At 30.6% G+C, this 12,739-nt stretch overlaps 2 protein-coding genes across 2 annotated transcripts; both read right to left on the bottom strand.

Moving 5' to 3' along the window:
* Positions 1–680: 680 nt before the first annotated feature.
* Positions 681–3,835, bottom strand: LOC102593713 (protein BEARSKIN2-like). Its single transcript, XM_006356509.2, has 3 exons — positions 3,604–3,835; positions 2,527–2,795; positions 681–1,197 (listed from the first exon to the last, which is right to left on the bottom strand). The coding sequence occupies exons 1-3, from the start codon at positions 3,767–3,769 to the stop codon at positions 688–690; spliced, it is 945 nt and encodes a 314-aa protein (XP_006356571.1). The 5' UTR covers positions 3,770–3,835; the 3' UTR covers positions 681–687.
* Positions 3,836–10,342: 6,507 nt separating this feature from the next.
* LOC102580778 (probable VAMP-like protein At1g33475) lies at positions 10,343–12,012 on the bottom strand. The gene has a single exon (XM_006356475.2). The coding sequence runs from the start codon at positions 11,632–11,634 to the stop codon at positions 10,906–10,908; it is 729 nt and encodes a 242-aa protein (XP_006356537.1). The 5' UTR covers positions 11,635–12,012; the 3' UTR covers positions 10,343–10,905.
* Between the last annotated feature and the right edge of the window lie 727 nt (positions 12,013–12,739).

The following is a 12,739-nucleotide window of genomic DNA, read 5'->3' as shown; positions in this document are numbered from 1 at the left end:
CCGTTAACTGCAGAAAAAAAACAAATGAACTAGGTTATTTTAGGTAACAGGAGCTGTTATTTTAGGTAAGTTATTGAATTCAATTCCCACTGAATTTTTGTCACATAATAAGATTAATCAATATTTATGAACTAGGTTTTAATTTTTTTTTCTTTTATTATTTTTAGTACTCTATAAAATTATTATTTTTCTTTATTATGATTATATAAAAAATGAATTAATAAAAATAATGAATTTATGAATTGAGCTAATTTATAAATAAGCAGATCAATAATCAACTCAAACAAATTTGGACGGATTATAATTTGATGAGCGGATTTTTGACGGATAAATTAAAAAAAACATATTAATTAAACTATTGTCGTTAATTAATTACTACTATATATATAAATCATTTTTGATGTAGTGAGAGACCAATAGATTGAATATTTAGTTTGATTTCTCAAATCATAAAATTGATGATTTTTAAGAAAATTTACATTCCAATATAGAAATCACTAACATAAAATAAGGAGGACATACAATCAATCATACATTTTCCCCCCGAATACATCCAATATAATATATAGTACAGGTACAATAACAAGCTAAGTATAATTAATAAATTGATATATATATATATATATGTCTTTTCAATGTCAATATATATATTATTACAAAGAATTACTAATAGTTGTGTCATGTGTATTATTTTCCATAACTCCAAAAGTCCATTTCTCCACGCATAGGAAGTTGATGATTGATTTGATTAGATTCAAATCCCATCCCTAATGCAACTTTAGATGAATCAATATTAATTCCCCATTGATGATCATTACTGCTTGCTACTTCTAAGCCAGACTCACAAGGCGCTGATTGATCAGCGCCTGATGATGAGAATTCATGAGGATGATGATGATGATGATGATATCCCAGTGATGATGACTTGATCAAGTTTTGTGCTACTTCAATGTTGTTGTTGTTGTGTGAATAGTACTCATGTGGAGCCAGAGTAGTAGCAACTGGGATTTGGGAATAGTTTAAGTCATGGTGTTGTGGTAATTGGTGTAGTAGATATGGGCTATGATCATGATTGTCTTTGTGTGTGAAGTTGTTGGTTGGTTGGTGGTGGTGATGGCTTGATGAGGCTGCCTCATTTCCAGTTATTTTGAAGAGGTTTTTCTTCTTGAATACCCTACATATCACCCAGCCATCCTCCTACATACATTTGGAAAGTACATAATATTGTAAAAAACATAATCAACGATATATATAACGATTACTATAAGAAAATATGAAATTAGTTACGAAATTTATCAGTAATTTCTAGCTAATTGTGGCTAAAAAGCTCATAGGTAATTGAGTTTTCTTATACTTTGTCACTAATCCCTAGCTAAATGAGATTAATATGGATTTTTTTTAGATATAAAATTTTGTTCGTCGCTAATTCTTTATTTTTTTAATAATTTGGCTTATGAAAATTTAAAAGATCAGGTTGCATATGAAGAGACATGTATATATACTTTCTTAGAATGATATTTTCGTTATGACATAATGAAATTAAGCAATTAAAAATATGATCTTTGTGATAATTTAAATTTTTAAATAACATTATGATTACACACTTCTATAATTAGAATAGATATAAATATTAAAAATATGTCATGTATGTTTCATTTATTAGCCTCTTGCAGTACTATTTCAAGAATTCAGCTGAACTGAGATAATTTATTATGGATAACAAATTCCTAGAAGCATGCATGTAAGCTGGGAACTCCTCACAGTCAAAGATTTTGTGATAAGAAAGTCAAATCATCGAGAAAATATTCACTAATTAATTAATCATTATTATAAGGATCATTTATTTACTTTGACTTCTCGCACATGCTTGCATATATGCAATTGACATGCAAAGACTTCAACCAACTCGTTTTTCTTTAGGGTTAATATATAATCAGCACCATAAATTTATTAGGATATTTTTTTTAGACACTTGAACTGAATCATGTTTTAATTAAACATTTAAATAAAGTATTTAAATTAGACACTTTCGGTTCAAATTTGAAAAAACTTTTGTATTTTACGGCTTTGTTGAAGCGAATGGATATAGTTAAAGAAAATGACTTAGGTTGCTAACTTAAATACCTAAAAGACAAATAAAAACATACAAAAGAAAATTCCAAAATTTGAATAAAAAATATCTAATTAAAATAATTTATTAAGAATTAAGGTGTACATGTCTTAGTTCGAGTGGCTCTATCAATGGAATATCTTGGTAAATTTTTTGAGCTAGGCAGATCATATATATGTTTATTTTGGTAATTAATTTAATTCCTTTTTCTTTTTAAATTATTTTAAAAAAAAAACAAACTCCTTTCTTTTTGTTCCCCCTTGATGAGAGGCCATTTTAGGGGAAAGTAGAAAAGGGAGATACATATAGTGACAAAATTTCATATAGTTCCAAATTATAAGAAAATCTATTTATCTCGAAGCTATTTAACTGCAAATTAATCGATAAATTTCGTAGTTAATTTCATGTTAACTTACAGTTTGATTTTGGTCAGCATCTTCAAGTCTGTACTCATGCATAATCCAATCAGTTTTTTGTCCATGTGGAGCTCTTCCTCGATAAAACACAAGGGTTTTCCTCATACCAATTTTCTTGAAGCTGTTCCTTATGCACTTGTCCCTCCCTGTAGCCTTCCAAAACCCCGCATTTGTTGCCCTGTTTGTCCTTGAACCTGTTGGGTACTTCCTATCCTTATGGCTGAAAAAGTACCACTCATTCTGCGGCGTCGATCCAATATTGCACCTCTCTGAATTATCATCAAATATTAACACATAAATAACCAAATCATTTCTCTAGTTACTACTTAAATTCATGTCTCATATCGATTCACACTAGTCATGTTGAAAATATAATTAATTAAACAGAAAAAAGGAATACCCATGAACTATCGTAAATGGTATACAGATACCATCTGTCATACTTTTGGGACATTGTTGTCCATGCCGTCCAAAAACTAGAGCATATATGCCCTTCACTCCAATGGAAGACTAAATAAGGACACATGGTGCTATCTTATCCGTCGATTCGATATTATGTCGGGTCGGTGGACGGTGGATAAGATTATAACACACGTATGTCTGTTAGTATAAAGGGTATATATGTTCTAGTTTTTTTACAGCAAGGGCACCAATGTTCCAAAAGTATGACGGAGGGTATCTGCATACCATTTACGCTAGTTCAGAGGATATATTTGTCCTTTTTCCCTTAATTAAATAAATAAAAATATAATTTGTTTATAAGTACTTAAAGCTTTTAAATAAGAGAGATTATATATTTTATAATTTTAATCTCGTTTTACTTAATTATCCAAGAATATAAACTATCAAATGATAAATAATTTGTTTGGTGAGAATTAGTTTGTGTTAAACTAATCAATTTTTAAAATCAATTTTGAACAATAACTAATTGAAAATTTACTTTAGGGACGGATAAATTATGTAGCTAATAATTAACATCAATATAAATAGATTAGCGATGAATTATTTGAAAAATTCTATTAGCTACAAGTTATTCAACAACGACTAAATCCGTAGCTAATAATAATATGTGCGTACCTTGTAATTCCCATGGCTCAATCTTATTCAAGTCAATCTCTCTGATAACCTCCATATCAAACTTATGAAATGAAAGCTTCTTCTTCAAGTAATAATGAAGAAGCTCTTCCTCTGTTGGATGAAATCGAAACCCCGGTGGAACACCACCATTTGATGATGATGCCATATAGTTAAACTCGATTGATCTTCTTCTTGATTATTAATTCCCACGATCTCTTAAGTTTGTGTATTTCAGTTGCTGGAGCTTTCTTAATTTTGATTGAAATGGCCTTATATATATATATATAATATGCTTTTTTTCTCCAACTGTAGTATATAATGTCAACGATCAGGTATTGTGAAATTCATGTGAGGAGGGAAAGTTGACGGCCGTTAACGCCGCCCGCGCAAACTCTTAAAGCTTAAGTAAATTGCAAGTTAGTGAATGTAGAATATAGGACAACATATGTGGGGATTGAAATATTTTTTAAATTTTATGGGCTCTGAATTTTCTAGTCCCGCAATTCATTGAATTCTTTGTGTTTAGAGTTAACTTATTGTTTGTGAGAGATTCTTAATTAGTAGTTTGGTTGGTTGACTAAAAATAATTTGCTTACAAAAAAAGTACTTAATGTTTGTACCTATTAATTAATAAGTGTGGTTTTTTGGAAAGAAAACACACACATGATATACAACGTTTGAGTCGAAAGCTATTGAATTCGTTTAATCCCACCCAACTTGGGGCAGATCTAGGGGTTGTCATGTGTTCACTCGAACCCCCTAAATAAAAAATTACACGGTACATATAAAGTATATATGGATTTTGAATATATCCCTTGAACTCCCTTAAGGTTTCAAATACAAAATAATGCATTCACTACTGCACTCGCCCATTATAGAGTAAATCCGCGCTAGGATAACCCCCAAAATTTGTCTATGCGCACGCGCATGCATATAAGGCGATAGTCCTTATTTCACTTATATCAAGTTGCAAATGTGAATTTACGCAACAATACAATCTCTATACATTAAAGTAGACTAGGTACGTAGGTCTCTTATCCCTTCAGAAAAAGAATTCAATCATTTGCATGGAATTTGCCAGCTAGCTCTAGCTACTGTTATTGGGAGCATAAGAAGCAATATACTCCCTCTGTCCTTAATTACTTGTCAATATTTCCTTTTTTAGTTGTTCCTAATTACTTGTTCATTTTGACAAATCAAGAAAAGACAATTTTTTTACCTATTATATCCTTAATTAATTACTTTGAAAAAGGTAAAACTTTTTTGAAAATTTTTAAGTTTTTAATTCATTCCACTTCATAATTAATACAGGTAAAATGGTAAACTTACTATGTCAATTATTATTTTCTTAATTGGTGTGTCAATTCAAAAGTGGACAAGTAATTAGGGACATAGTAGCAAATATTCAACTGATATACTAGCTAGCTAAAGCCTAAATATACATAGGATTATATATATATATATATATATATGCATGCATGAATACCGGTTAATTTCCAACTAATTGCACGTAATTAGCTAGCTATTCCATTTAATAGACTACTAGTTTGAGCGACCATTTCACTGAATATCAACTTTGTTCACCTAAAATTAGACAAATGATCAGTTACTCACTCTTTCCAACAATAGTTGTCCAATGTCTATTATAATATTTTGGGATGTCCAACAATAATTGTCTACTTTATAAAATAAATGGATAATTTTACACTTAGTTCATAATTATAGTCATTTCTCTATTACATTTTTCAAGACATTGTATTTATAATATTCAAAGGGTTGATATAGTAAAATTAAACTTCTATTTATAGTTTCTTAAGAAGTGTGCAAAGTCAATAGTTGACAAGTATTGTTGGACAGAGGAAGTGTATTACTTTAATTTTTGTTTCCAAATTATATGATATTGTTTGATTAGGCACATATAAGAACGAAATTTGTAATCTAATACAAATCTTAACTATTTGTATGACTACAAATTATTATTTTTTGATGGTAAAAAAGTAATTTTAATATTAAGTTATTTCTATACTATTACAAACCATGCAAAAATCTGACGGACAAAATTGATCCAAAAAAATAAAGGAAAAACCGACCTTCGATTTAAGCGTTGAATAATCTCAATATTAAAAAAAAATAATAAAAAAATCTCAATATTTGCATCCACTTTATCACTTGTATGGTGCATGAATTCCGGGTTCAATTTCAATTTTGGAGACTTGCCATGCACTTTTGCACAAATAAATAAATACGTAAATGATCCCGACGAAATAAATAACGGGACGTTTGATTGTTTCTAAAGCAAACTGTAGCGAAAAACAGCTACAAAACCTCCTCGGGATTCGCAAACTCCATATTTAATTATGAATTATTAACAGGGTTTAATATTTTTAATAAAAGTAGGATCCACGGGTCAAGGTTTAGGTTTAGGGTTTTTCATGTATTTCTTTCGATTTATTTTAGAGAGAAGTATTGAAAATATCCATAAATTCGACATAAATTATTAGTTTTATCTTTAAACTATTGATAGCTTAAAAATATCTTTTTTACTTGACTAACTGAATTTATAAACACTCAATCTTGCAATATGCAAGAAATTAACACACTCCTAAACTCTCGCCAAGTTTAGAGGTGTTTTCAACTTTTCTCTTGGCTTTTTATTAAGATTTAATGCTGCTATAAGAGTTTGAGACCATTTGTTATGTCATGTGACAGATCGAGGGTGTATCTAAGTTTAGTTAGTCAAGTAGAGGGATGTTTTTAAGGCCGTCAATAGTTTGGGTATGAAACTAATAATTTGCGCAAGTTCAGGGGTGTTTTCAATACTTATCTCTTTATTTTACTTGTCATGTTTTTCTTTTGTATGTTTTTTTTAAAAAAATATTAACTAAAAAGGTAATTGGACTAAGTTATTTCTTCTTTTTCAATAGATTAATTACTCCCCATATTTATTCAGTGAAAATAAATAAGAAAACTAGCTAAAAATTAAAATCTATTGTAATTTTCTAAAATCACAATTATTTTGGATCAACTATTTTTAGTAAGCATGACAGCGAAAAAGTATAGGAGGGGATAATATAATAATATGAATAAAAGTTGGAGATGCAGTCGCCATAGCTCGGGCTTCGCACATGTTAGGAGAAGACCTTAAGGAAGTTCATTTAATTTCATTCATTCAACTATACGTTTCCTTTCTGTTCATTTATTACTATATATTATAGTTTATAAATTATACATGTATTATAGTATCATATCATATACATAGCAAGTTATCTGTATTTCACACAACACACATAGAAATATGAGCATAATAATGTAGACTTGAAATCTCTTGATGTGTTGTTCGAAATTTTGATTAAACTCTTCACAAGTTTTATCGTAATTAGAGTGTGTTTGGCACGATGAAGAAAATTAGTTAAATTGAATCTTATAAAGTGAAACGTGGTATGTAAAAAATAAATTGAGAGTAAGTACAAACAATATGCTTTGAACACAAGGATTAATTAAATAAATTATGGAAATGACAAACCAGGACCACATAAAATCAAAATTTTAATTCTAGGTTCGCATCTCACAACAGGGAACTTAAAAATATTTCAGTCCCCGTGGTACTAGATATTCTATTGAAAATTGGAGAGTGTTTTTATGATTATTTTTTTAAATATTGATTATTATTAGTGTAATCGTTTAGTAGCTAGTTAGGAAGTAAAATATGCATGTCCTTTTTTAGTAGCTAGTTAGGAGTATTACATTTTACATAAGTAATACTTATAACATTTGGCAGTACTCTTTTACTTAGTATAAAATTAATATGGTGTTCGGTTTAGAAGTCCGCATATCTAATACCTTTGATTCAATTTATTTATCCTACTTTCCTTTTTAATCCATTTAAAAATAATGCTTCTATTTTTTTTAGCAATTATTTAATTTCAACTATAAGATTAAAGATATTTTGGTACATTTGATACATCTTTAATGTAAGACCATAATCCACGTATAAGATTCAAAATTCTTCTTTACTTTTTTAAACTCCATATCAAATCAAAATAATACAAACAAATTGAAACATAGAGATTAGAGAGTACATGTATAAGTTAAAAGAAAAATTTATGTTTATTATATTATGCATGATAAAGATGGAATAACTAAATCTTGCATAACTAATTTCTATATAAAAAAATGATTTTTAATTTGATAATCAACCACACGCTAAAATATGAGCTTAGCAAACATTTTAAAGAAAATTAATCATCAACTTCCATGTTACCTGATACCTGTTAATGGTGAAAGGTGACACGTATCTCCTGAAACTAATCAAAGTGCACACAAATAGCGCTCAACATACCACAATTATTAAAAAAAATAAAAAATTGTCATACCAAACACAACCTTATTCAAGTCAAGCTTTAAGGAAATCTAGATGTACTTATTTAATGTCTCCTAATATATGTTACAAACTTATTACAGTTAGTTATCCTGATGATGTTTGAACTTTTCAACTAATTATAAAGCAGATTGGCCATATTATTATTGTAGTACAAGTTGCAGGCTCATGAATCTTTTAAAGTAATTGCTTACGACTGATAATAATATATGTAGCACGCGTGCATTTGTATGTATGTTTTACAATCATGATAAGTATTTCTTCATTTCTAACTAAAGATTTCAGATTGAGCTCTGAGTAGAGAGTCACCTTTGATAAGAAGCATTTTACCTAGCTCCAAAGTGAGACATTTCGACACAACTCTAAATTAATGAACCTCAAAATGAATATCAAATACCGAGTAAGAACATCAAAATTGGTGTATGTTTTACTGCTCGCTACGGGTTGAATCGAGTATTGACTTGCATATTCTTTTGCAGACTTTCTATCCTTCTTCCCTTATAATATGATTGAACACGTGGCATGACATGAGTTGACATTTCAATTTTAGCTATTTTGAATTTTCTAGGAAGATGACGACAGTATTATTAATACTAAAAATATATATTGGGGCTGTGAGTAATTATTGCGTTTGTATAAGTCAAAACGTTTTTTTAGAGGTAGTGTGATCCAAGTTTTCCTTCTTCCTTTTTCACATATCGAGGTGTAAAATATACAAATAAACAATTTTTGAAGATATGATTCAAAAATGGCCAATGGACACTATTTATGAAAGTAGTTGAAGCCCAATTGACCTTTGATGTATATACCTCAATGATAATTTTTCAAAAATAGACTGAAAAGTGGTCGGTGAACGCTATTTATGGAATAATTGATGTATATTTCATTGAAATTGCACAATTGCTCTTAAAATGAACTGATTTTTAATATTTGTCATTCAACAACTAAACTTATCTCTGGCGAGACATAAGTTCTTTAGAAACTGAAGTTATAATTAAGTTGTTTAGAAATTGATTAGCACACTGCCACAACAATTTGTGCATATCTACTTCTCAGAATAATCAAACAGAAAACGTAGACATAAGACATATTTTCCAACCAAGGAGTAATGAATCAACCAAAACTCATAGTGTAATTCCTCTACAGTTTAAGAAGAGGTAGCTTAGTTTAACATCAAAACTGGAGTTGATTTCTCAGATGGTCACTCAATTAAAGATTGTTATCTCAGAAAGTCACTTTCTTTGTAGTAGAATATCGGGATTAAGAAGAAAGTAGACTTTCTGAGATAATAACTAATTACTGATCAAGTGAGAAATCAACCCTCAAAACTGTGTAGAGTGCTGTCTATCAGAAGTAAGATGCTAAAGAGCTGAATGGAAAATGCAAGAGTTACTGAAATAGGTTCTAACAACTTCACATGACATGAAAAGGTATCCTTCTCAAGCCTTACATATGCATCTAATTGTGACAAAATCTCAAGGAACTCGATGAAAATTGGCGTACCTCTGAGCTTAATTGCCATGAGATTCCCAGCGAGGGGAAAACAGAGATATGCCAAGTTAACTGGATTTTGAGTTGATGATTATTCATCTGCCTATTCTACAAACATTAAAAAATTGAAGTATCAACAAAATAAAGGTTTAGTGTTCAGGTAAAATCAAGTCCAAGAAGTCACCTTCACAGTAAACTTACACTAAACAACTAATTGAGGCTTGATAAACCCCTTTCTTCATGGTATGTCCCTCAATACAATATTCTGCTTCAGTTAGTAACTTTTGAGCATCCAAGAAATACAGGTTGATCAGTTTTTTTTTTTTTTTTTTTCCGGATTAACCATGGTGTCAGGGCCAACTTGCGCACTTACACAGATGACTTTCAGTAACTTCACTCCCTCTTTCCCAGTACAGACATAGTTTCATTGTGCATAGAATTAAAAGGCCAACATAACTTGTGCAAGAGAAAAAGAGCACGTAAATCAGTTAAGTACTAGTTCAAATAAGTATGATGGGAAAAGAGAAATAACATCCCTTTGTTGTCGATATTTTAATTGTTCATGAACTTGAATTCTTGAAAGAAGATTGCCTTGCCAAATATTACTATCTGAAAGTGCGTAGAAGTAGAACATTCTAAGTGGAAGAGTATCAATCAATTCTCAAGATGTTCCTCGCAGCACTTCTCCAGCAAAGTAAAGGGCGCAATTTCCCATCAACAGTAAGATATAAAGGAAGACACACGGAGTAGAAAGATACTGTTTTACCAGGACTTTAAACATTTTTGTTTGTTATGTTCAAGGGATCATAAAAAATGCTATACAACAAGCAGACTTATTATAGATGGAGAAGGAATAGTTCACATTGCATGAAGTAGACAAATGCAGTAGAGTATTTTTTATTTCAAAGCAAACTTTTAACTGAAGAAAAAAGTACCAAAATTGTATGTAACCACGCATTTGTATATACACGAGGCAACGGAAAATAATAAAAACTACTATGCCTCAACCCCAAGCTAGTTGGGATCGGCTCCATATTTCTCCACTTAGACCCGTCTCAATCCAATAGGAAAAGAACACAAAAGTATTAAAATGAAGCACTCATGTGGTAGATACAAGGAGGAACAATGAAGCTGCAACAAACTTCAGACGACTAGAATAGCCAACAAGAACCTCACATCGGTTGTAATCTACTGCATCCCCTACACTCTATCCATAAACAAAGTGATTCCTCTACAAAAAATGAGTTTCCAACAATACTTTAATGAAACTTAGACTTGATATAAGTATGACAGCTGCTTGATTTGTTAATTTCATTATCCACTTTCTTTGGAAATGCTTATCGCGATGCAACACTGTGCTGAGGTATTTCAAAAGGCTAGAACAATAACCTCCTTGGCTCCAAGCATTAAGATAAGGTAAGAACAGAACAACTTTAGTGAAGGCACTTTGTACCTTCACAAATAACTAACCAGATCACAAGCAACACAAGACATACCACAACATCAATGGCAAGGATAACACGTACATGGCGACACCACTTCTTTTGGAAGTTTTGAGAGCTTGTTATGTTCCTTACCAAGCACAACTCTTTCTGTGACATAATTGGAATAACTACTGTATCTTGATCGTTCGTATCTACTACTTCTGTTGAGTTTCGGTCCTCCTCCAACTCAGCATCTCTGATAGCAATTACATGATCATTCCTTTTCTTCTTTTCTTGTCTACTTGGCTTTCCCAACAACAGGGCATTTGTTGAATCACCACCCTCAACAATTTTCCCAGTAGCATTGTTACATGGTGAAATAACAGGAACTAATTCTCCTTGTAAACAAATCGAATTTAGATTCGACATAGTCCAGCAAGAACCCTTTTTCGCCACTTTCCTAAATTCATCCTTTAACTGTTCTAGAAACCTTAGAACTTTATCATTACCAAGACCCTCATCTACAATAGCAAAGTAAACATACCCTTCATCTTCCATCAAAAACCCAAAAGTTTTCTTAACCATAGTTTGAAAATACCATTTATGAAAAGGAGGAACCCTTTCCAAACACAATGCAGCCAAATTCTCAGTCTCATGATCTCCACCATTATATGCATATATAAGTTGACCCCCTTTAGATACTGAACAATAATAAACTGAATTTTGTACAGAACCCATCTGCTAATATACTAAAATTAGCCAAATTCACAGTGCAAAGTGTGAAAAAGTAAAAAAAGCTCAGATTTTTGGAGAGATTTCTTCAAGACCCTAAACAATCAAGATTGAGCATAACAAGTAGCCAAGACTATTCGTAAATTAATGCTACAAAATCCCAAAAAAAGATAGAGAAATTCAAAGAAATGGAGTACCAAAATGAGTGGTCGAGATCAAGAATAAAGTCCATCAGTGTACCTATTTAGTGGTGAAAGGACAAACCCCATAGCGTTTCTCAATGAATCCAAACAAGAAAAGTTCAAATCTTGGAGAAAAAAGCAGATCGGAAAAATACAGAGAGTATCAGGTCAAACAGGAAACAAAAATGGAAAAATACATATTAAGTGGGAGTTAACTTGATGATGAGACAAAAAAAGAGGAATTGACCAAGTCAAATGGACTACACTAATAAAATTTGGACTAGTTGATTAAATTAGTAATACTAGTTGGTAAACATTGAGGGGTAGTTAGATTGCTGCGCAGGCAGCAGAGCGGTTGATATTAATAATACAGACATTAGTTATAAATATAGATATTACTAATGTAATAATTAATTACATTTTTTTAGCTATGTATGAGATAGTTATGTAGGAATTAGGCATCTTCCTATTTGATCGGTAGGGGTGTACAAAATCGAACCAAATCAAACCGCAAATCGAGTCAACTTGAAAAAAAAACTCGACTAGTGGTTTGGTTTGACTTGGTTTGGTTTTGAAAAAAAAAACCCGACTATATTTGGGTTGGTTTGGTTTTAACTAAAAAAAGCCAACCCGAGACCAAATCAATCCGACATTATATATATAATTTTAAAATTTTATTTTATACATAAAAATATTTACTTTGATATAATTTTAAAATATTTCTTATACTTTTTCATAATTTTTATTTTTTAATATATTATTTCAAGTTTGAAACTTAGAATTATGAATGGGTCAATAAAGATTATAGTCCACAGATGTTGATAATTATAATAAAGCTTAAATCAAAATCAAATTAATACTAATGCATAAAGAAAATCAATTCAACACTAAGAATGACAATAATATTGAATATTTGTTCTTTAGTTTTA

The sequence above is a fragment of the Solanum tuberosum genome, unplaced genomic scaffold (genome assembly GCF_000226075.1).
Source record: "Solanum tuberosum cultivar DM 1-3 516 R44 unplaced genomic scaffold, SolTub_3.0 scf00222, whole genome shotgun sequence".
In the NCBI taxonomy this organism is placed as follows: Eukaryota; Viridiplantae; Streptophyta; class Magnoliopsida; order Solanales; family Solanaceae; genus Solanum; species Solanum tuberosum.
Note: the sequence above shows the minus strand (reverse complement) of the source record. Positions and strands in the feature narration are given on the sequence as shown.